Genomic DNA, 25,524 nt, shown 5'->3' with positions numbered 1-25,524 from the left:
CTACCATGCATGTCTTTGGACCGGGGGAGGAAACCGGAGTACCCGGAGGAAACCCCCGAGGCACGGGGAGAACATGCAAACTCCACACACACCTGACACACAGACCCTGGAGGTGTGAGGCGAACGTGCTAACCACTAAGCCACCGTGCCCCCCGAATACATACAATAAAATAAAATAATAATAGTAATAATAACAACTGAGTGAATAATATTCTAATAACTTTTTAGCGAAATAAATTGTTTTGTTCTGTGCAATATAACAGTCCCTAGACTAGTGGTCATGGGAACAGATCTGGATTCAGACAACTAATTGTTATCCACTTAAATACATAGAAAAACAGAAAGTGTTTGGAAATGTTTGAACTATCTTGCCTTAAACAATTCAAAGATCTTAATCCTGGGTGTTAATCTAATGTTAAAACCTAATTGATTTTCTCTCTATCGCTCCACACGTTTTCCAAATTTTCTACTTCATTGTTTGTCTCTTTAGTTTTCACAACAGTTGTGCTGGATATTTGTGTTGGATGATGTCCACATGCACTTGGAGAGGAAAGAAGAGCAGCAAGAGGAGCTTTAATCTCAGCCCAGACTTCATCATCCAGCCTGCTTTTGTCCATCAGTGCCAGTATCCTGTCAGAGCTGTCCAGGCATATTCACTGTGTGCAGTCTGTAAGTGGCATCGTATCCACTGAGATACTTATTAAAATACTTCTAAACAGCGGTTTCTTTCTACCACATAGGAATGAGCACGAAGTGGCGGTTAGGAAGACTTGGGGCAAACTTGCCAACAACATCATAAAATAAAATATCCCTCAATAAATAAATAAAAACAATACAATTTTATTGTGGATTTATATCAAGCGTTCCACTTTTTTACTAATACTAATAAATCAATTGTAATAATAAACCACTTCAATGCTAACGCACTGTAGTGACTAGCGATTACATTCAATTTCCTTCAATGAAATAAGTCAAATAATCACCAGTATAAATTTTCATTCATGAATAATTAAAGTTGAACGGCAATAACTGATATTTATTTCATTCTAACATCAGCATTTAATATATATCGCTTAATTCTAACATTTAATTCTATTGCTAGTTTACACAACTATGTAAATGCGTAAGTAATGCCAGTTAAGGGATATTTTATTATTATTATTATTATTATTATTATTATTATTATTATTCTCTTGGTCAGTTAGAGCTTCTGGGTTTGTTGAGACATGGTAAAGAACTTCCTGTGATGTGTTCAGCTTCATGATTTTGGTCCCTTTTAAAATGGTAAAGCCACAAAATCATCGTAATCATCATCATCAGAGCATCATTAACAAATATTATAAATAATCCCTATTCCATCGCCCTTTATGATCTTCCGTCTTTGCTTTAGCTATGTTTTGGACTCTTTTCTCTTTTTTAGAGAAGTAATTCATCTGACGTTTTCATTTACATGCCACAAGATGGCAGTCCAGATTTTATCTGACCCAGGGATTGACAGCCATCTGCTGAAAATGAGTACAGATGCGTAAATACTTCTATTCACTTTCTCATACTGACCTCATGTCCTCAATCAAAGAGACTTTAAGAGGAGGCATTGCGAAGCTGGCATCCGATTTCCGCCTCTCGGTGTCATGAATGATACCTAAGAGACAAGAGAGACACATCACACCTTCCCATATCATAGTACAGTAGAGTAAATCATAACGGAAATATAAACTCGTTGTTTATCTCATCTAGGATAGACAGAATATTCATTACCAGGAGGCCCTAAGCCGGCCGGTGTGGCGTCTCTCTTTTCTTTGCTCTCTTGATAATGCAGCAGATGTGACCACAAGGCAGATTTCCCCTAATAGAACACACAGAGAGAAAGAGCGAGAGAGAGAGAGAGAGAGAGAGAGAGAGAGAGAGAGAGAGAGAGAGAACACATGTATGATCATGTTGTCACCTTTATTGGTGTGTTTTTGAAAAGACGACTCAAAAAAAAGGTCACTGTGTTTCTGTCAGGTTAAAAGTCATTTGCAAACTCAAAAGGCATTAAATGTGACATTATCGAATCTAAACTTCATTAGTTAGGTCATCAGTTACATTAGTTTAACTTGCAAAATTTAATTACGTTTCCAATTTCACCAAAATGTAAATGTAACTTGACCAAATTGCCATTATATATATATATATATACACATACACACATACATATAACCAAAAGTACCTAGAAAAACTCTCTGAAACTATACTAACTGTACTATGACTATCTTCAAAGTTTTTATATCTATCTATCTATCTATCTATCTATCTATCTATCTATCTATCTATCTATCTATCTATCTATCTATATAGACAGACAGACAGACAGGTAGATAGACAGAAAGACAGATAGATGTATATATAGATAGATAGAGGTATGAAATCAAAGATATAAAAAAGAAACTCCATCAGAACCTGTTTTAAAGAGTCAGTATAGTTTCAAACAGTAAGAGTTTTTATTTAAATCTTCCAATATTATCAGCTTCATGATTGTTTGTTCCCTTTTTAAATGGTAAAGCTTTCCACAACAGCTGCAAAAATTATCATCAATAAACAAACAATTCTATTATCCTAAATAATTAATCCCGTTGCACTTCTATGATCTTTTGTCTTTACATTTACAGCATTTAGCAGACACCCTTATCCAGAGTGACTTACAACTGAGCAACTGAGGGTTAAGGGCCTTGCTCAGGGGCCTAGCAGTGGCAGCTTGGTGGACCTGGGGTTCGAACCCACGACCTTCCGATCAGTAGCCCAACACCTTAACCACTGAGCTACCACATCCCGTTGTTTACCACATCTTTGTTTTCCTTTTGCTTTCCAATTCACAATGAGTACAAATACATAATAGTGTTATTTTCAAATATATCACTCATACAGATGTTTTCAAAATGTCACAAGATGGAATGTGAATGAAAAGGTATTGTATGTAAGAATACTGTATCTATTATTGTGTATGTGTGGATGTGTGCTTCTGGTGTACCTGTTTAACTTGTAGCCCATGGCTCCAGATTCTCTCCAGCAGGTCACAGAGGCTGGCGATGAGTGTGTTCTCTTCTACGCCGGTGATGCTGACCTCACCGTGACCGAGCTCCACTGCTTCCCTGCCCATCTTCTCCACCAGCATGCGCTTTGTCTGGAACGAGAAACACAACCATGTAACTCGAGCACTACTTGAGAGGACGCCTTATACGGAACCGTCATCCACACATCGCGCTCTCTAAGCCAGTTTTTCCTTCGACATACCTTATTTCTGCACTCCTTCAGCAAACCCTCAACAAACTTCCAGTTGGTCTGAGCGATGACAGAAGGGGACAGGTTGGACAGTTTGGGCTGGCGAATGGTGGTGCCAAGGTTACGAGCCTCCTGGATGTACTTCTGTATTTGCAGAGTGGAAAATGTGAAAAGATGAAGGATTTAGTGGAGAGTACAACATTGATCTAAACATTGTTGGTCCCATGCTTCTCTATTAAAGAGTAATGGGGTGAATTTAACTGCAAATGGCTTCAGACTGCATTCGGGGAAGTGAAGCAACTTCGCCATAAGCACTACAGCCGCTACGTCTGTTGTAGTCTGATTTGAGCTATGAACCAATTTCACATTTGTAAAAGTGTAACTTTAGTGTAACTCATAGACAATAGCAGGACGACCAACGTGGTGTACAAAAGTCCGTACAGCTCTTTTAAATGCTTTCTCCCAGTTTCTGGCTAAAATATGCACATTGAAATCACCTCTGTTCCTGTGGAGTGACAAACTGAGCAGCTAATTGGTAAAAAATTTCAACATAATACCTAGTTTACAAATGTGAATATTTATCAGAAGTAACAGAGTATGACCTAAGGGCTTTGACGCATCAAGCTAACGTTGGAGAAGTAACGCTAACCGAGGCCCGCTGTTAATCAAAGCCGCCGTTTATAATTCTGTAAAGATGATAGACAGGCTTTGTTTGTTGCCTGTGTGAGGAAATAACTTGCCCTGTTGGGGGGTGGCGACAGTGAAAAATAAATAATGTAAACGTGTTTGCCCTCTCATCAGGAGATCATGAGGAGAGAACCAGATGACGTCATAGCCATCCATGGCCTGGAGACATGAGAGAAAAATTAGCTCTGCATTGTCAATCAGAGCAACGCTTGCCAAGCACAGGCATCCGCATGCTTGTGTACGGCACTGTGAGCTGTCAGAGCCTTTTTTCTTAGCGTGTTCAGCTGCCCTGTTGATGTGGGAAAGAACGCGTCAATGTGGCTGGCTTTACACTGACGTGATGTCTCCTGAAGACACACAAAGGCCCTTAATCCTCTCTGCTCCTGAGGTGCTGTATCACAGTTGTCCATGTGCTCTGACCCCTACTTAATAAGCTTGGATATTCCCCTGTGCTGTAATGTATATGAGGCAATAAAGGCATCTGTGGTGTGATCTAGGAGAACTAGCTGATGGCTGGGAATTAGAAAATGACCAAATTATAAGGAAATGTGATAAAGCAAAATGTCTGTTTGAAATTTAATGACATGCCTCCTGCACAATCACCCTCTCTATGTCATGATTCAGCCCGGACTTTTGGCCACGTGCTATTGTTGTTGTCACGTTTCTGCCCCGCCTTCGTCTGCTCCTCCCTGTTTCATCACCTGTTCCTAATGTTGTCATTATCTTTTTTGTATTTAAGTGAGCCGCGTTGCTGAATGCAGCGCGGAATCATTAGTTTCATTATACGCGGTGTGGTGTCTAGTCCATGTTAAGTGTCGTCATCTGTTTTATTTCTGTTCTCGTCATGTTTTTGTACCTGTCTTCATCATTTATTAAACCCCCTTTCATTCGAAGCTATCCTGCCTACGGGTCTGTCTCCATTCAGCCCCCGGTTGTTACACTGATAGAGAATCCTCTGCAGGTTCTCTACTGCTAACAACTGGCTTGATGTGTCAGGGCCCTAAAGTGAGGGAATGTCTGGAACACATGAATTCTGCAGGTGAACCTCATAACCAGAACATACCACATCCACCGAGACAGACTTTATACACGGCCTGAAGGACTGGGAGTACCAGTAGTAGTCCAGTGACAGTAGAAGCTGGAGGCATTCCAGATGCTGAAAGTGTGTGTGTGTGTGTGTGTGTGTGTGTGTGTGTGTGTGTGTGTGTGTGATGTAAAACAGATGTCAACAGGATCATGCAGGAAAGGAAAAGGGGTGGTACAGAAAACAGGTCCATGTGACAGTTTAGGGAGAATAAAAGAAAATGAATCAACTGTGACACGGAAAAGATGAAATTAATGAAAGGATAAAAATCAATGAGAGAGTAATAAAGCAGCATGCAGAAAAAAAATTCATCTGAAGGTGAAGTCCTTGCCTCTCGCTGGTCATTGTCCAAGTAAAGATGCTCTGCATGCTGCTTTTGTCTGTCCCTCCTTCTCCACTGTGCAGGAGCACTGCGTTTGGTCCACCTACCACACCAGAGCAGGGTTCATCAGTAATAAACCAACACAGCAGAATTATTATTATTATTATTATTATTATTATTATTATTATTATATATTTCATGATCCTGTTCTTATATAACATCAGAAGAATGAACTGCATTACACAACAAATATACATCATATTCATACATATTCATTAACATGCTCATAACTACATATGATAGGAGCGTCACAGATATTATAGAAGCAGCCCTTTATTTAAGCCCTGAATATGTACATTACAGCACAGTGAAAGTATTTCTTCACATATGCTAAATTTTGGAGGTCGGGGTCAGAGCGCAGGGTCGGCCATAATTCAGTGCCCTTGGAGAAGAGAGGATCTTGCTTAAGGCCCCAAAAGTGCAGCTTGTCAGTGCTGGGGCTTGAACCCTAACTCTGCAATCAACAACCCAGAGCTTTAACCACTTGAACCACTACATAAACCAGTGACCAGATAACGAAGCATCTCACTTGTTGCTGGTTGGTCCGGTGGCGAGTACATCAGACTGCAGTCGGGGGAAGAAGCCCTGCTTGTAGCGACCCTGTCCGATCTTCATGTCCAGCAGGTGTGGGTGCACAGCCGTATGGTCGATCTTAGCAAGCCTCATTTCGATGGCCTTTTCTGGAGGACAAGCAAAGCCAAAGGCATATTAAAACCCACTAAGAGTTTACATTGTACTTTTGCTCACTTACGTCACCTGCAAGCCTACATGACTCATGTAGAGTGAGGAAAAAAAAAGACCTGCAAGCCACTAAATCTCACCCACACATCAAGCTGTGAGTAGGCATTACGCAACACCAACACCTCCACGCAACAAGAATCCCTCAATGCCATTCTGGGTTCAGCCTGTTAGCACTAGATTGTGTTTCAATAAATAGCATCTAAAATGATGACAGCATCTACTTGTGATCAAATATGGAGGAGATTAGAAGCTTATTTACATTTACGTTTACTTTTAATGCATTTGCCAGATCTTATCCATATCTCTGTCAATGGATACACTGATGCTGATTCACTAGGTTGAAAACGTAGGATAACGTGAGTCTAAACCTCTGTTGGGAGGTAATATAATATACTATACTTATTAATAAAGAAAATGTTTTTAAAATGTTGATCAAAATAACAATATATCGATATTAAAAAGTATGCAAAAAAGCATTCTTATTTATGCAAATAAGAATAATCTATGTGTAGTTCGGTGAAATATTGGAGAATTATTATAAAAAAAATAAAAATAAATAATAAAACATTAATAAATCATTATTATTAAACCTGAATGAGTCTGATGACTTCCAAGATACAAACAATGATCGAGTAGGTGGAATCAGTATAAATCACCACACAATAAATTATTCAAACATGTGGCCCATTCGCATCAAATAATGACTTGAAATATTCACTGCTCAAGACTGGAATCTCATCCATAATCTTTCTTTAAAGCTAAACATTTTGAACTGAATTTCAGAAAGAGAAAGACGATTATTAGTTAGTCACAGCTGTCTAAACAGAACCGATGAGGGACATGTGAAGGTTAATGACGCTACATGATAATAAGTAGGATTCCTAAAATAACCTGCATGCTTCAGTTTACTCACCTTCGTTCACCATTAAACGACAAAATCAAAAAATCCAGATCACGATGTGAGCTTTTTCAGCCGATAACGATAAAGCGCCGCTGCAGGTTTTTTATTCCTTCTTATACAGTAGATATTTTAATTGGAATAATAACTGGTGAAACTATTTAGTAAAATCAGATTTTGTAATTATGTTCCTACCAGGTTTTAAACCCACATCGACTTTCTCATGTCTAACAAAAAGCAACACACTAAACAGAACTTTTGTAGTATTTTTGTAGCCAATAATCTGCTGTAAATGTTATAGAAACCTCCACTTCACCACTAACCGCAAGACAAATGTCATACCGTTTATTTACATGTTAATTATCGAAAACAATGAGTAATGAAATGTCAAACTGGCCGTATTGACCCGTTTACTTAAATGCTAAATAAATTCTTTATTAACACGTTATTTCTGTCATTTCCAGCTGGGACAATTCACCTCCACACCAGCAGAGGGAAACCTCCATCCAGTCTTTGTTATTTACTGTCAGTAAAGTACATGGATGCTAAGTCAGGTGCAAAGCCTTGCTGTACTACTATCCATCCTGAATAGATTTTCAAATCGTCCCCCCCAATTTAATTCATGATTAAGGAGGAATATTTGTAAAGGCCGCTTGGATGCATTTTCGAGACGTGTAAAAACAATGTTGAAAAATATATGAAGAGAACAGTAAATTAAAGTTACATTTAAAATGAAATTAAAGCTCAAATGCAATGTGAAATGTGTACAGTGACGATGGACGTAACTAGGCAACAAAGTTCTCTTCCGTTACGTGACGTTCGTATGTCTCAGTACTCGCATGTTCCTCTGCTACAGGCTCAAAAGTAAGAACTTTTCCTTCACAAGAAGAGTACATGTTTTTAATGTGTAGTATAATTAAGCAAATTGAGACGCAGCTTTCTTTGAGAGATCAGATTGCTCAGATTTTGCGTAGAATTGTTGCTACTCCTGCAACTGCTGAATACTGAATCCGTTCTGTGTTCTGACTTTTGCTTTTTCTGCTGAACTCATTTACTAATTACCTTCTGTATGTGAGTTTTGTGCATTTACTGTATTTTGACCTGGTCCTGTTTGTCTATTTTGCCCTTTGATCGTGGATTGTATCTTTACATTTTGACACTTTTCCATCACCGCTTTGTGTTTCAGACAAAAAATGAGTGCAAAAAAAAAAAATTGTGTTTAGGAAACGTGGCTGAATTTCTCTTTTGTGCCTGCTCTCACCGGCTTCTTCAATGTTGGTGCATTTCTGGTACATGGAGGTGCGCAGCGTCGGCGTCCTGACGTTCAGCAGCCGCACCTTATCCACACGACTGTCAAATACTCGCAGCGTGTGCTCTTTGTCCTCGTCGTCATGATATAGGATCTTGCTGTCGATAAAAGAAGCAAACATCTGCGTCTCTAGGAAGCGGGACAGGAAGGGCAGGTAGGGCTCCGGCTGGTCAGACAGGAAGGAGGCCTGAGAGGGACAAAAAAATTCAAAAATATTATTAATCTGCATTGCACATGAGCAGGCGACATGGTGACATGGTGAAAAGAAAGTAATTTTTTGGTTAAAATAATAAACTCTAAATTATAGGATGTAACATCAAATATATAAAATGAGGGGATTTTTAAGCAGTTAAGCAACAAATAGAAACAGGTCCTACATATACTGTAGAATTCCTATTTACATTCAGGACATGGCAAGAAAAAGGCTCAGTCTCCTGATCAGTGTGTAGGAATTAAGCAGATGTTTACCTTGTCAAAGTTCTGCATCTGGTCCCGGTTACTAAACCAGGACTCTTTGTCCTGGTTGGGCTGAATGACAAACACCTCATAGTCTGCAAACATCTGTGTGAAACGGTTGGCGAAAACCTCCCTCACTCGAATGTTCAGCTGGTGCATCTTCAGCTCCGCTTCATCACAATGCATCTTCACGTCCTTATTAGTGCCTGAATCGTCTTTCACGTCCAACTGTAAGACGAACCAGAGACCGGACCATGTGAGCAGAAGTGTCCAAGAATAAAGCTTCGCTATCACTTTAAAATTCCAACCCCTATAATCCCCTGGGATGATTAGGGCAGAGACGGTAATGTTCCATTAATATAATGTGTAAAATTCAAAGCAGGGTTTCAAAGTCAAAAAGCTACTTGGCTAATCTCAGTATCACACAAAAGCCTGGGAAAGGAAGTGCCCAAGTTTATTTTTTGTACTAAGTAGCCTTTTGCTCCTGAAGTAAAAGGGGGCAAAACAGTAAAACCACAAAGAAATATTACAAACCTACTCAGTAGCACTGAGTGGAAAACTGGGTCAAGAAAATGGAAACCCAAGCAGCAACAACCTGGTTTCCTCTTCCTGAGTAATGTCTGAGCATGCGAGAACAAGAACCGAGAGAGTTTCTGCAAACTGCTGATCGGGCTGTTTTCAGTGTGCTCAAACAATTCCTTTTCTTGGTGTCAGCATGATATTCATTCATCTTCTACCGCTTATCTGAACTACCTCGGGTCACGGGGAGCCTGTGCCTATCTCAGGCGTCATTGGGCATCAAGGCAGGATACACCCTGGACGGAGTGCCAACCCATCACATGGCACACACACTCATTCACTCACGCAATCGGGACAATTTTCCAGAGATGCCAATCAACCTGCCAATCAACCTACCATGCATGTCTTTGGACCGGGGAGGAAACCGGAGTACCCCAAGGGGCGGGGAGAACATGCAAACTCCACACACACAAGGTGGAGGCGGGAATCGAACCCCGACCCTGGTGGTGTGAGGCGAATGTGCTAACCACTAAGCCACCGTGCCTCCGTGTCAGCGGTGATGATATTAATGAACAAAAAGACTCGCTAATTATTTAAACATTAACTACAGCCCTGATTCTCCAAGTGGAGTTTGGTGAAGGGAATCCAGTCTGGTTTTTTTGTTTGTTTCAGTGGTGAACATCACAAATCCAGTTTAATCCAGCGGTGTCCAGTCTTATCTAAGGTCTGGTGTTGGTGCAGGTTTTCATTAAAATCAAGCAGAAGCCACACCTGATTCCAGGATTCAGTTGATCTTTGCCTTCAGAAGACTCAGGTGTGACTTCTGCTTGGTTGGAATAAGTACCTGCACCCACACCGACGCGTTCCGGATAATCCTGGACACCCCGTGGTTTAATCCATCCATCCACTATACCACTTATCCTTCAGTGTCACGTGGAACCTGGAACCTATCCCGGGAGACTCGAGGCACAAGGTAGTGTACACACTGGACTGGGCAAGGCACGATCGCACGGGCAAAGAATTTAGAGGAAGCCGATCAGCCTACAACACAAACAGGTAGTGGAGGTGGGAATTGAACCCCCAACCCTGGACGTATGGAGGCAACCAGCAAGCCACTCTGTTCCCCCTGGATTGATCCAAACCTTACTCAAACCTCAACTGATGAACTTGGAATTAATGCCTGGAAAGTTCAGGATTAAAGAGGTCTGTATCTACACTATACCGTATATCCTAAAAATAACGGTACTGCTACTTCTATTATTGTGCTAACTGTAACGATAGATTTGTTATTAATTGGAATTTTTTTTACGCTTAGGTTTAAAATATATGATGTGATCATAAAAGTACAGTACTCGTCCATCTGTAACCACCGCCTAAACAACGGAGATCCAATCACATGGCCGCAATGTTGATACCAACCTGTGATAAGAATGTATTCAATATTAGAGATTTAAGCACTTATGTACGTCGCTCTGGATAAGGGGCGTCTGCCAAATGCTGTAAATGTAAATGTAAATGTAAATAAGAAATACTGTCAGAAGCACTGACACTCACTTTATTAATACAATAAATAGACTTGTCATGTACTAGAATGGGCCATCATCTCAAATTGCTCCTTATGGACAAACTAATAGTAAATGACTTGGGACGAGCAATGAGGCAACGACAGCTGTAATCTTTCGGAGACGTCGTGTTAATAAGTGATGACTGAAGCACACAACTGTTTTGATGTACTTGTATGCTGTAGATTTACAATTTCCCTTCACTGGAACTAAGAGGTCTATCTACATACTGCATCTTTAGCATGTGAGATTGCAGACTTTTAACGGTATAAGAAAAAAACAGAACCATTTATCCTGTATCATTCTTGCATGAATTATTTGCTAGAGGTCATTTGTGTTATTAGAAAATGCTACCTATTAAAAACTAATTTTTTGAAACCTTTGATATATATCTATAGATCTAGAGATAAAAATAAAATTAATTGACTACAAAGATCTTTATTTATATTTTATTGTATGGCTTAAGCTTCGTATAGGTCTTTTTTGTCTTATTTATCTCTCTCCGTCGAGACCCGTACTGTTAGATTATAAAGTATTGAATGTAGATTTTCATTCATTTTATATATTGTCTAATGTTTATTAACTGCCCCAGCAACTGCCCTTAGAATTCAATTATTAATGAGTATCAAGGTAAAAGGTTTCTCCTTCCTTTATCACTACGAGGTAAAACAGTGGATAGAGATTAGAAATAATGGATGGTTAAAATAATGGAGAGTATTCCTTTAAAACCTTATTTTGTATTCAAGAATAAATTGAGAAAAAATAAAAAATAAAAAAAATAAGGTTTTTTTAAACACTGTTCCAGGATGACCGTGTCCCAGTGCACAAAGCAGAACTCCAAGAAGACATGGTTTGTTAAAGTTGGAGTGGAAGAACTTGCGTGTCCTGCCCAGAACCCTGAATCTTTGGGATGAACTGGAACACTAACCGTGCGCCTCAGACCTCCTCCTGACATCAATGCCTGATCTGACTAAAGCTCCTGTAGCTGAATGAACACACATCCCCACAGCAACGCTCCAACATCTAATGGAAAGCCTTCTCAGAAAAGCAGTGTTGTATAAAGTACTAGAAAGCAATACTTGAGTAAAGGTACAAGTATCGTACTAGAAAAAGACTTTGGTAGAAGTGAAAGTTACCTTTTAGAACATTACTCAAGTAAAAGTCTTAAAGTATCTGATATTTACTGTACTTAAGTATCAAAAGTCATTTTCTGATATTTAATGTACTTAAGTATTTGAAGTAAAAGTAAAAAGTAAAATTTCAGTGATTTTCGGTAGGCATAAGAGACACTTCATCCGGTAGGAAGAATCTTTCATTCCAATGTACAGAAACATTTCTTGCAAATACGGCCACGGGTGTATAATGTTATCTTCTTCACCCTGTTCACCGAGTTCACCACTATCGTCGGGGTGGTCATCTACGACAGAGGTGGCTAAACCGCGGCTCCCGAGCCGCATGCGGCTCTTTGCCCGGTTTCATTCGAGACGCATGTTACGTTCATATCGAAGTTTGTGTGTCTTCTTATTTTGCGTGTTCGCTTCGCTTGAGTTAAATACGGTATTTTCGTCAAACGCGCATGTGAGTGGGATGAAAATACCTCAAAGTTTCCCAGTAGGAGCAAGATCATTGGAGTAAACAATTTGTGTCAAGTTCGCTCTCAAAATGGCAGGGAAAAAAGGTGATGATCATGTGTGTCCATGTGTATGATGTGGCTCTTTGTGGTAACACAGTAAAAAATGTGGCTCTGTTGTGGCTCAGGTTCAGTTGTGCTTCTGCCTCCTTTTGGTAACATTACGCTGAAATAGAGCGTGCGGAGCTGCGTAATGCAATCTAGGAGCAGTGATTCGCCAAACCTCCTTTATTGCAGTCGCAATTTTATTATTTTTTTTTATTCTGTAGTAACGAAGATGCCTAGTGGAAATATAGTGGAGTAAAAGTAGACATTTTATCTAGAAAATGTAGTGGAGTAAAAGTGAAAGTTGACAAATTTAAATAGCGAAGTAAAGTTCAGATACGTGAAATTTCTACTTAAGTACAGTAACGAAGTATTTGTACTTCGTTACATTACAACACTGCAGAAAAGTGAAGGTTATTATAACAGCGGTTTAAAAATTCTAAACCTGATGTTCAACACATACAAATGGCTGTGGTGGTCACTCGTCCACAAACCTTTGGCTATAGAGTGTGTTCATAAGTCAACTGTCTCTTTAGTCTTCAGTAGACTGGACTTACCTTCTCCAGACTGACTCCGGTTCTCTTGACTAGGGCCTGCAGCCGTGCGATGGTCTCATTCTCCCTCAGTAGGTAGGAGTTGAGTGGAGAGCCGGCCAGGTTCCCGTTGCGTTTGTCGGAAGCCACGTCCAAAGCCCGGAAGCCCTTTATCTTACTCGGACCTTCACTGCAGTGCACGTTTCCTTCTGGGGACACGCCGAACGCCATCAGGACTTCTGAGATCTCCTGGATGAACTCCAGCTTGTTGGGAAACTGTGGCAAATCTTCAGGCAGCTCGATGAAGTGGTTGTCGATGTCGACGAAGCACAGATTGGCCTGAGGGATAAGAACAGAGATATCACTTAAATGTCTGCTCCACTGTGTTCTGACTTGACTCCATAGCAAAGAAAATGTTTTAACATCTCCAACAGATCTCCCACAAAAGCAGTGTTTTTCAACTGTTGTTTTCTTTATATGAAGTCAACCAAGACTTCGCAAATGATCGAAACTGTGACTCAAATTCATTTTTTTGTATAACACCAATAGATTAACAATGAAAATGTTAATGTTAAAAAAACTGTTAGAAGATTTAGTAAAAGAATTACTTAGAAATGTACTATGGCTATAAATAACAGCACCCACGCTTGTTGGACACACTCCAAAGGTTTAAGAGCTAAACTGGCACACAGACAAATTATTTACATCTAAAAGAAGAGCCTTTAACTAAATGTTGGGTTCATTATTTGGAAACGAATTGCATTCTACTTTTGTGTAAGAGCTATTTTGAGAAAGATCAGTTTAAACCATCTATCACTTTTGCTTATTAGATCATTAAAATGTGTGATCTAAAATCCAGAACTTTAAACTTTAAAGAAGTATAAATTGTGAACTTCACAGAGAAGGAAAAGAATCTCAGCTCTTAACAGCCATAATGAAGGTGTGATGTTTGTCCACTGCTACATACATAAAACAAAACGTTATAGTATTACAACTAGGGTGTCTAAACACGCATCTCAGTCTGACCTCCTGAGGCAGTTCCAGCTTGGTGCGGTCGTCCTGGCCGTTAGAATGAAGGCCCATGAGGTAAGGCACGGGCGCATCCAGGAAATGCAGCAGCGAGGCAGGCAGGATGGGCACGTAGACGTGCTGCCACTGGAATGGGAACATTAAAGCTGTGATGCTTTCGGCCACGGTCATCAGCCGCTGGTAATCTGCTCGACACGTGAACGAAAAGACGGAGTAAGATCACCTCACTATAACGAGTGGCATTATTATACAGAAGGGAAGACGGTTATTGCTTGATGCTGCTGCGAAGGAGACACTTAAATGAATATTTCCACCTAGTCTCCACCTATTTACTGTATTTGTAGCAGGTGAGATAACTGTGGTAAATGCAACATATGCTACAGACACAGTGGAAAGAGATTGGGTTCAAATAATGGAGACTATTCCTTTAACATCTAATTTTGTCCTGAACTAAAAATTTAGAGCAAATTAACTCAAAAAAATTCATGGTTTAATGCTTCTTGAGACGTCCTCCGAAAGCTGCAGGTCTTTAAAGCCGAGTGGTGCTTGATGACCTTCTGAAATTCCACTTGTACATGTATTTCCAGCCCTTTCCTGGAGTACAATGCGTTCGTAATTCCCAGGAGAATATTTAAGGTTTAAAATATCTTGTTTTTTTGAAGCGGAGGATTATGTTCTATTTATTCAATGTCTTAAATAAAAAGCCAAACTTAGAGAGTATTCCAAATAAAGGAACTAATAACGTGCTGCCAAAAAAAGATAAGAAAGGCAGGATAGGGATAGACGTATATTTACTTCAGTTGGTTCTTACTCCCTGGCGGACTTGCGCTCTATTGAAAGTATTTATTCCCCCAGGAAAGAGCTAGTGTCTAAGAGACAGGAATACTAATCTATTCGGTGTATTGTGACCCTGAGGACCAACAATAGGTCTATTCAGCAGCACACATCTGTCGTGAGTTAGAGAAATGTTGCGCTTTAATGAGATCATTCATCACTTCGTCCTCGTGCACTCGGGGTAAACAAGGTCCTTTACCGCCATAGACAGAAAAATAAATTCACCTAAACAGCAGTGCATTGATCTCGATGCAGTACAAATGCAACACCACAGACGAATATAAACACAAGAGTCATTTATCCATCTAGGCTATGGATTAGTCTTCTATTTATAGACCTGCACTAGCAGCCATCTCCTTTTTCATAGGCAGCATCCCTTCACGTACGTGTGTGTGTGTTTGTATCTCCGTCTAATTACATGCTATTTATCTGGAATCTCACACCCTTCCACATTCTGCTGTGCCTCCTGGAGGAAAAAAAAAAAGCATGATGTCATTTCTAACCAATCCTATTTCTGCTGCATCACCACCATCCTACTCGTCTGGGGGAGGTTGCTAAGCAACATCCCACTGATGCACTCGAGCAGGCCCCCTGTCGAATGTTTGTTCTTCATTGTTTCTGTAATAAATATGATCCCTACATCTGCTGCTCAATTCTGAACTTTTTAACCGAGTGCTTTTCGGTTCTGCAAGAAACAAACCACTGAGGAATGTTACATCTGACAGATGAGCCAAACAAAACCTCATGAAGCTCAAGTCAATTTCATAAAGAAATATTACATTACGAAGTAATATTTAACTACAGGGAGCACAAAATATGAAGTTAGAAGATCCGTGTGTGAATTTATAGTAGGGGTTGTAACACAGGCCGTATCTGTTTAATGCTCCAAATGTTTAATGGGGTCCTTTATTTTCCCATCGGGTTCTAATGACAATGTTCGAGAGCCAAAAGTACAAAATTGGTTAAATAGATGAACAGGAAGGATACCATATATATTCACTCCTGTAAATTGCAGCAGCTTTAACCAGTTGTGGGCATCTGTGAGCTTACATATGCAGAAGAATGCAGATAGCCCTTTCCCATGTGTGTATCCCCGGCTGTTCTCCGGGTATTCCGGTTTCCTTCCCAAGTCCAAAAACATCCAGTGTAGTCTGAGAGACATCTCTAAATTGTCTGTACAAGTTCAATGTCTGTTCAATGTTTGTATGAATGGGTGTTTGAGTGTACTGTATTTATGATCGTTCCCTGTGATGGACTGACATCTCGTCCAGGGGAAATCCTGCCTTTTGCCACATATCTTCTTGGATAGGTGCCAGGTTCCTCATGACCCGGTAGAATAACCGGTGTAGAGAATCGAATCATGGATAGATGAATCCTTTAAGCAGCATTTCAGTACGCATTTCTGGTATGATTTTCATTCATCAGCAGAGACATGCTTCATTCTACATGCAGTATGCATTAGTGGCTCTGTGGCTAACTAAACGCATATTTTTTGTGTGAATTGGACCAGGTTGAATTTACCCGGTACTACGGCATGATTAGTTAAGAGCAAACATCCCAACTATGATGTGTGGCGCTTACTTCAGTGCTCATTGTAGATTGTTGGTGTAGGAATAAGTGTAGACGTACTGTACAGTAAGTGTAGGCATAAGTGCTCCTCGAAGTACACTGTTAGCTCATAAGGTTTAACTCACCTTACATCAGCCCCCTCGCGCTGAGCTAAGAGGAGGGCGTGACGACAGACTGCCGTTCTGTTTAATTATGATCTGTATGTGTTGTTCACAAAATCATAGCTATTCTGATCCTAAAATTCAACACAGGGCTTAGAAATGTGTTTCGTTATTTTCACATGAAACTGACAACACTCTGTCTCTTCTATCTAGTAGAATCGTTATTCATATGCTCTGACATTATAGGATCTGACCTAGCTATCGTTTACCTATTCTTACTGTAGGTCTTCGTGAGTAAACTTTAACCTAAATCTGCATTATCCTGGATTTGACTGCTATAAATACCACGTAGCCAGCAACAGCATGATTGTAGAAAATAATTCAGAATGTTGGGACAGTTAAATGGGGACGATGACACCTAAAGTATAACATACATAATAAACACTTTTAAAAACTTTTAAGTGTGTGCTCAAAATTGGGCTACCAGTTTATTTGTTTCTCCAGATTTATAAGTGATATTATAATTACAATTATAAACTTAATATTTCAGATTTGTTTTCCTGCAGATCTTCCCAATTATATTAGATCAGTGTTAACTAGTATCCCAGAACCGGGCTACAAATTAGACTCACGTTGTGAGTAGAGCAGGATCTGGATCTCGAGCAGAGCGCAGGTGAACAGCTGCAGCACGTTCTCGACGCCGAGCAACTCGATAACGTCCCGTATGGGGAAGTCGAAGAGCGGCAGCTCGGCAGAACTGGGTCGCTGACACACCACGGGCCCATAGACGCCTGAGAATTTGAGTGAACGGCCAGCGGGTGGCAGCGGCACCTCGTACAGGATGTTGTACACGTAGCTGTCGAGTGGCAGCGGTGGAGGCTGTGCAGACGTCACAGCCTGGTGCAGCTGCTCGAGGGTTTTGCGACTGGCCTGCACGAAGGCCATGGGAGCCATGAGGCAGATGCATTTGGACACAAACAGGGTGTCGCGGCCGATGTCGTAGGAGTCGAAACGCTGCAGGCGCGACTGGGCATCGTGCTGCTGCTCGGCGTTGTGCATGTGGTAGAGCGTCTGCATGGCGCTGCAGATCTGCCTGCTGGTCACTTCTTCAAAGAAGGTGAGCGCGAAGCCGTAGGTGCGTGAGCCGTCCTCACGGGTGATGATGAATGAATGGAATTGAGGCTCGCGTAAGTCTGCCTGAGTGCGGAAACACAGGCCCTTGGGCATGCAGAGCTGCGGGACACAGACATGTGTGTTTCAATATCACACAACGTTGACTTTGATGCCGTTGTGCTTATGATTTCACACACAAATAAACCGATTTACTCACCATTCCCACTGCGTCCTGGTCGAACGGACTCCACTCCACATTCTCGGGGTAATGAGCTAGAACTTTGGATTTGAACGTTCTCCGCAGTGGACTCTGCTCAAAATTCTCACCTAGTAGCAAAGAGACAGACAGAGAGACAGTGAAAGAGGGAGAAATTAGAAGAAGAGGAAGTACAGAAGCACAAGATCTCTACACACAGGAAATGCACCATCTTAAGTAGTAATGTTGTTTTTAAGGAAGCGGTTACTTCTCTGCATTCTTGGCCATACTAAGATTTAATATTGGAAAATACAATACAATACAAATAGGGAAAGGGATTAAAACAGTTAATCCTGAACATTGTATGAACCTTTATTCATGCAGCTACCATCTAGAGCACCATCTTGTTCCTGGAGATCTTACAGAATTCAGTTTTAACCCTATATCCTTATGTCTCTGCCGTTTTGGGTTAGAACCGAATTTTGTAAATAAATAAATAAATAACCAAACAGATCTCCATTCACAAAATATTTATTGCTTTAGACATTTTGGCCAGACTAAGCGTTCTTTTAAATGAACTGCTGAAAAAGAAAGCCGAACAGAAGCACCCAGTCTTAATGAATTGACAAAAGAACGTGATCAATGGATCAGTCGAAATGCAAAGTGAAGCAGAAGTGACATGGCACAACAACCTCATTCAGAGTGAAAAAGCAGTACAGTTGGCACGCAACAGGACCAAAAGCAGGCGCCAGAGCCTCTGACGCCAAATATGACAGGAAGTGAAGACCAGCAGTGAAAGTCTAACAGATCAGCAGTGAGAGTGAGAGTCAGACAAATCATCTTGTCAACCTGTTGTCTTTGTAGGCGAAAAAAGGGGAAGGGGCAGCCAGATGAATGCGATAAAGGAGAAGAGTGATCGTCTCGTAAATCCCTTCACCGCGGTGCAGAAATCTTGTGCGTGTGCGTGAGTTTAAACGCAAAAGGTTAGAGGGCACAAGCAGAATCATTCCTGGGCAGGAACAGCAGCATCGTCTTAGATGGAAGCGAGGGAGAAAGAAAGTTTGCGGTAAGGTGGGAAGGTGGGGAAGGGGGGGGATTACCTTCACGTGCACTCGCCTTTCCTTGGGCATCATCTTTGAATTTAGAAGCTTGTATATACTGGCATAAAGCTACACAACAGATAAAACAACACAATTAATAACACAGGCTATGAGGATGCTATAATACTACAAAGAAGGATGAGAGGCTTATAATCAGACATAGAGATAAATAAATAAACAAATCAAATCAGACTAAAATGTGTTTTTCTATATATGAACTGTTGCTTCTAGTTCTGATGAAATTGCAATAAAACTGAAGAGATTAAAAAGAAAAAAAAAGTAGATATTAAATAAAAAGACTAGTCAAATTACATTAAATAACTCTACTACTATTATTACTACTACTTCCTGCTAGCAGTTTGTTATTAAAACCACGTGCTGAACAAAATTGTCTCCAGATATCATATGATATAAGCATCATAGTCACAAAGCCTATGTTTACTAATGCACCTATAAGACAGTTGTGCAACGTCACATTATTTACAGAACAGAAATGATTTCCCTTTAAGAGTATACACTTTATGACAGAAAGTTTCCATCTAAGAAGCCTGACATTTGGCAGACAAAAAAACGTATAAGGGCCTTACTCAGGGGCCCAGCAGTGGCAGCTTGGTGGACCTGGGATTTGAACTCACAACCTTCCAATCATTAGCCCAACACCTTAACCACTAAGCCACGGGATGCACTTATTTCCAGGGATTTCAGAACAGCGTAACAGATATTGCGTCATCGGGTAGGCGTGGCCTATTTGATAATCTAACCCTAACCCTAACCATAATCGTAGTTTTTGGTTGTTTATTTGTTTTCGAAAACAGCTTAACTGTAAGATAATAAAGCATAATAGATATAAAATATAAAATCTACCTGTATGACTGTTTTGTCCTTAATTATCAGAGGGTGATATCAGAATTATACATCGTGGTAACGAAACCCCTGGAATTTAGTGAATGCCACTAAGCTACACACACCCCACATTGTCATTTATTTGTTGCAACCAGCAGAATTTTGTCACCTGAGAACTTTGCGACAGCTTTGAACCGTTTGAGATGATCCAGTAGTAACCAGAGGAACCGTGTAAGTGGAACAATTTTATAAGTTACTCGATTTGCTCAGAGCAGGTCTGAATTGAAGCGTGTCTTTGTAGTATAGTATTTCTGAACATGGCTGATGCCACGGTTCGATATTCGGCAGTCGGTGCAGAAGTTTTTTTAGGTGTGACTGACCCGGGGTAGTTCGGATAAGCGGTAGAAGATGAATGAATGAATGAATGAATGAATGAATGAATGAAGTCTAGCTTGCATTGGGACTAAAGTGAAAAATGTATATTTGTAGGAAGAAACTCAGAGATGACCAAGTTTTGGGGCTGAGTTTAGAATGTAGGCCAGGAATGTGTGGAATTAGACAAGCCCAATGGAGAGTGTGCAGACGAGTCTAAACATAGTCAGAGCCCCTCTAGATACCGACAAGAAGACAACAGGGTCAGTACGGAACATCATGACTAAGAGCAAAACTATGTGGAACAGAACCTGTGCAGTTACTGAGTTTATGTTGCTTTATACATTTACAGCATTTGGCAGATGCCTTTACCTGGAACAACTTAGATTTAATTTAATCTCATTTTATACAAACAAGCTATTAAGGGCTAAGGGTAGTATAACAGTAGTGACTTCATGGACCTGGGATTCAAACTCACAACCTTCCGACTGGCAATAAAACACCTTAACCACTTAGCTACCACATTTTTGAAACACATTTAACTAGAAGTCTAATATTAATTTTTGTATAATGTTAAACTTTTTGCACTGTTCGTAATATTTCTTATGTTCTGTAAAGCTGCTATGAGACAATGTCCATATGATTGCGCTAGACAAATAAATTAGAATTGAACTGAATTGTTTTTTTATCTATTATATTATTATTTACAAACTAAAGTTTGTTCAAATCTCAAAAATATATTTAGAAATTCTACTCCAAATTTTTTTTATATTTATATGTATTATGTATTATTTTTTTACTTATTACATTTGTATGTAACATTATTTATTATATTTGATTGTTTGTTATATTATTTTTAACAATAATTAAATTTCTCATATATTAATTTAATTTTGTACAGACAGGAAAGCACATTGTTTTACACTGTTTATGATTCCGAAATAAAAAATGAATCTTTTCAGTCCTTTTTTTTTTTTTATTATTTAAATTTTGTAAAGAAATATCCTGAGACTCAAACTGAATTGAAAATCATTAAGCTAGCATGGCGTATTGAGTTAAACGGTGATGGGGAACAGATCGTTACTTACATACTGTACATAACAACCAAGTTTACTCTTACGTACAAGATTTGTGTCATGTCCATCAATAAGATTTTACAGCTATTATACCCTATTCCCTGCGAAGAGCCTTTTTATTCAGCTAAACCAGATCATTAATTCCACATCTCAGCGAACGTTTAGGAACAGACGCAAATGATCATGAAATGAATGTACTAAAAAAACCCATAAGGTTTACAGTTATCTCCATAATCACCTTAGATAGAAAAAAATAAGATTAGCTCATCATTGGCTAATTACAAATGTATTCCGGCTAAAAAAAGGTCTGGTCAGTTTATCTGCTTTAAACCACAGATACGTTCAGTGTGTGTCATAAGCTTTATAGAGCCCAGTCTGTCCCCTAATTCTTCCTCTCATACCATGGAGATGAGTCAGACTGTGACTAGGGAAAGTTTTGATATTTTCTTAGAAATAATCATCCATGACTGCACATCGATCGACGGCGCGGCACACAAACACTGTGCACTTTGAAGAAAAAAAACGTAGAATGTTGAGCTCTGAAGAACAGTCAATACAAACATATGAATAAATATGACAGCATTAGTATTAGCAATTAGTATCAAATATTCTTTCAAACAGTATATTAAAATGTAAGAATTTAGAAAATCCAAAGGTGCGTTTTATTTTAAGACATATATAAGGCTCTGTTGAAGGACGTACCGTCAACAAAATCGCAAAGCGCAGCAATAAGCAGTAGACATGTATTCCAGTTCACTGCATTAAAACAAGCTCATCAAAAATTTATACATGTTTTAAAATGTCCTGTCTTCTCGGAGATGATGGTTAGAAGCCCAGAGCAGTAAGAAAAGTATTCTGGTATCAAGACTGTAAACAATTTAAAAATTCTAAAGATCACCAGAAATACGGATCTCTAAACTGCAGAAGTTTTTAAATGAACTGAGCACTAGATTTAAAAAAAGAAAATGCTGCTTAAAATGTTAGTTAGGAAAGTACAAACTGGCAGTGATGTGTCACTATATTAAATAAAATACAGATATGTTAGTTAATGCTCAAGTGAACAGTATTTTAGTATCTTTACAAAATACAAAGAAAGTTCTGAATGTGCATTTTAATGCTATATATTTTGGGGTGCTATTACTTCTGGTGCACGTTAAAACTACACTGTAGCATGTGAGGGTGTGGATTGGCATGGGTCTGGATGCCATGAGGGAGTGTGTGTGTGTGTGTGTGTGTGTGTGTGTGTGTGTGTGTGTGTGTGAGAGAGAGAGAGAGAGAGAGAGAGAGAGAGAGAGAGCAAGACTACCATTATCTTTTTACACAAATCACATAAAGACTATGATTAAACCCCAGTGCTGATGGTGATGTCAGTGATGTCACCACAGAGCGCATATGGAAGGTGGGAGAGGGAGTGTGTCACGTTTCCTCTTTTAACACTTCCTACATCCTCTCCAGGGCGCCAGGACATGCCTCCATCTGAGGCTCATGGTGCCAAGCATCACCACTAAGAAAATCTATAATAAAGAGCTTCACAGTGGTTTTATAGTACAAACGATGTGAATTTGAGCTTAATTCAGACATAGGGTAATAAAATTGCATGTCGATTTCAGCAACAACAGCTAAAATAAATAAATAAATAAATAAATAAATAAATAAATAAATAAATAAAACACAAGAAGCCAAAACATTACTTTTGTGGAAAACAAATTACAATTTCTTACAATTTACAAATGAGTCCAAAATCCTAGACCTGACCTAACATTACTCGCCTCTTCTGGCTGAAACCAAAACAAAACTCAGATCAGATATACTTGTACATTTGCACAAAGCAAACACAACAAGACACAACAGTGATATGAACTGGCGTCCCATCCTGGGTGTTACGTGGTTAGTGAAAATGACTCAACACAAATCTAAACTCAAATAAACCAAAACATTTGGAGCCTGGTCATGTGGATATTTTTGTTAAGAATAAGTTAGAAGATATTTATTGGATTATAAAATTCTGGAAAGAAAATCACCTAGAAATGTACACTATGGATCTTTAAAACAGTACCTCAACATATGTAAGTTGTCATTTCATAAAAGTTCTATTGTTGTTATACACATTTATGTGGGCGGGGCTCAAAATGCCTTGTGAAATTTGCATATGACACGCCCACATCCATGTGCTTCCTCACCATCAGTGAGGTAACGTTTCAGAACAATCCGTACTTCACTGAGACCGTTGTTTCATCAGGAAAATTTGCTCTTTTAGTATTTGTCTAGTAGGGTCCTGTAATGTTCAGGACCCCTTCTCTTACCTGGTTTAAAGACAGATCACTTTTCTTTGTTTTCTCTGCTGGAAATTCTTTTGATGTGCAACAAATTTTTTATTGTTTTTTCCTTTCTTGTCCTTTACGGTCTTGAAGCATTCAAAACAGCTAATTTTTAATGCTTGAAAGCATTTTTGATGAATCATATAGCAGGCTTATTTACTTCTATCCTTAGAAGGATGTCAGTCTGTATAAATAAGGCTTTATGGCTCACACAAGCCACATAGACAGATTACTGTTACAGCTTTTGCTCCCAAGATTGATTCTAATTAATGCACTTTTTGTATTATATTATTTAATTTCATGATGTAAGTCATTTTTCTGGCAGAAGAAAGATTGAAATGCCTTGTGAAATTTGCATATGACACGCCCACATTAATGTGCACCCTCACCATCAGTGAGGTAACGTTTCAGAACAATCCGTACTTCGCAGAGACCGTTATTTCATCAGGAAAATTTGCTCTTTTAGTATTTGTCTAGTAGGGTCCTGTATTATTCAGGACCCCATCTTTTGTCTGGTTTAAAAACAGATCACTTCAATTTTCTTATTTGTTCTGAAATCCTCCTAGGAAATTGGGAAGAAATTCATCTAGAAATCTATACTATAGATCTTTAAAATAATAAATTTGCATATAAATGTTATTATTTCATGAATGTACCTTTCCTGTTACACATGTTTTCTTTGGGCGGGGCTTGAAAAATCTACGTGACACCCAGTCACCATCAACGCAACAACCTGGTAGAAAAATCATCACTCACACAAGGGGTTAATGTTGTAAGAAACTTTTGTAAAAAGTTATTGTTTTTTTTTTTTTATATACAGCAAGGTGCTAAAGTTATAGCACTTGTTCTAGTATTTGCACAACAATTACACGTTTTTTTTCTCTCCTATTCTCTTTGTTGCCTGTAATTGTTTACTTTTGCTGTAGTGTGTATAATTTCAACTTATACTAAAAGGTATCCCCGGTCTAAACAATGCAGTTTTTATTAATTGCAGGTATAACATGCTAAAGGGACGAAAAGTGGTAAAAACACAAAGCTGTGGTAAAAATGTATTTTTGTCTGAACAAAACAATGGTGAAATGGTTATGTATAACAATGTAGTTCTGTTAGATTTGTCTCTGCTGTGGGTCCAGAAAGAGGGGGCATGGTGGCTTAGTGGTTAGCACGTTTGCCTCACACCTCCAGGGTTGGGGGTTCGATTCCCGCCTCCACCTTGTGTGTGTGGAGTTTGCATGTTCTCCCCGTGCCTCGGGGGTTTCCTCCGGGTACTCCGGTTTCCTCCCCCGGTCCAAAGACATGCATGGTAGGTTGATTGGCATCTCTGGAAAATTGTCCGTAGTGTGTGATTGCGTGAGTGAATGAGAGTGTGTGTGCCCTGCGATGGGTTGGCACTCCGTCCAGGGTGTATCCTGCCTTGATGCCCGATGACGCCTGAGATAGGCACAGGCTCCCCGTGACCCGAGGTAGTTCGGATAAGCGGTAGAAAATGAGTGAGTGAGTGAGTGGGTCCAGAATTTGTGATTAGGTTTTAAATGTGATATGTTTAACAGACAGGAATCTTTTATTTAAAGTCTTAAAGAATGATTTAATGACTTTCACTCATTCAATATACATTTCTTAAGCTATAGACTCTTCAGATGAAAATTACAAGGACCTACAGCAAATACAACAAAGAAGGAGGATTGAAATGCCTTGCATATGACACACCCACATCCATGTGCTCCCTCACCATCATTGAGGTAACGTTTCAGAACAATCCGTACTTCACTGAGACCGTTGTTTCATCAGGAAAATTTGCTCTTTTAGTATTTGTCTAGTAGGGTCCTGTAATGTTCAGGACCCCTTCTCTTACCTGGTTTAAAGACAGAT

The 25,524-nt window shown here is 39.5% G+C and overlaps 1 protein-coding gene and 3 non-coding genes across 4 annotated transcripts in view; 3 read left to right on the top strand and 1 right to left on the bottom strand.

Moving 5' to 3' along the window:
• The window catches only part of dennd5a (DENN/MADD domain containing 5A), a 50,627-nt gene that overhangs the window by 5,830 nt on the left and 19,273 nt on the right, over positions 1–25,524 (bottom strand). The window contains exons 2-14 of the mRNA XM_060886158.1: positions 19,047–19,115; positions 17,968–18,077; positions 17,270–17,870; positions 14,131–14,318; positions 13,129–13,443; positions 8,828–9,043; positions 8,312–8,546; positions 5,941–6,091; positions 5,361–5,454; positions 3,271–3,402; positions 3,008–3,160; positions 1,759–1,846; positions 1,558–1,642 (exon numbers count right to left, since the gene is read on the bottom strand). Of these exons, the coding sequence (XP_060742141.1) occupies positions 1,558–1,642; positions 1,759–1,846; positions 3,008–3,160; positions 3,271–3,402; positions 5,361–5,454; positions 5,941–6,091; positions 8,312–8,546; positions 8,828–9,043; positions 13,129–13,443; positions 14,131–14,318; positions 17,270–17,870; positions 17,968–18,077; positions 19,047–19,115 (2,437 nt within the window). The remainder of the gene's footprint in view (positions 1–1,557; positions 1,643–1,758; positions 1,847–3,007; positions 3,161–3,270; positions 3,403–5,360; positions 5,455–5,940; positions 6,092–8,311; positions 8,547–8,827; positions 9,044–13,128; positions 13,444–14,130; positions 14,319–17,269; positions 17,871–17,967; positions 18,078–19,046; positions 19,116–25,524) is intronic.
• LOC132857167 (U7 small nuclear RNA) lies at positions 23,577–23,632 on the top strand. The gene has a single exon (XR_009649497.1). It is a non-coding gene; the product is annotated as a U7 small nuclear RNA (small nuclear RNA).
• LOC132857144 (U7 small nuclear RNA) lies at positions 24,104–24,160 on the top strand. The gene has a single exon (XR_009649493.1). It is a non-coding gene; the product is annotated as a U7 small nuclear RNA (small nuclear RNA).
• On the top strand, positions 25,444–25,499 carry LOC132857162 (U7 small nuclear RNA). The gene has a single exon (XR_009649496.1). It is a non-coding gene; the product is annotated as a U7 small nuclear RNA (small nuclear RNA).

Source organism: Tachysurus vachellii, chromosome 1 (assembly GCF_030014155.1).
Source record: "Tachysurus vachellii isolate PV-2020 chromosome 1, HZAU_Pvac_v1, whole genome shotgun sequence".
NCBI lineage: Eukaryota > Metazoa > Chordata > Actinopteri > Siluriformes > Bagridae > Tachysurus > Tachysurus vachellii.
Note: the sequence above shows the minus strand (reverse complement) of the source record. Positions and strands in the feature narration are given on the sequence as shown.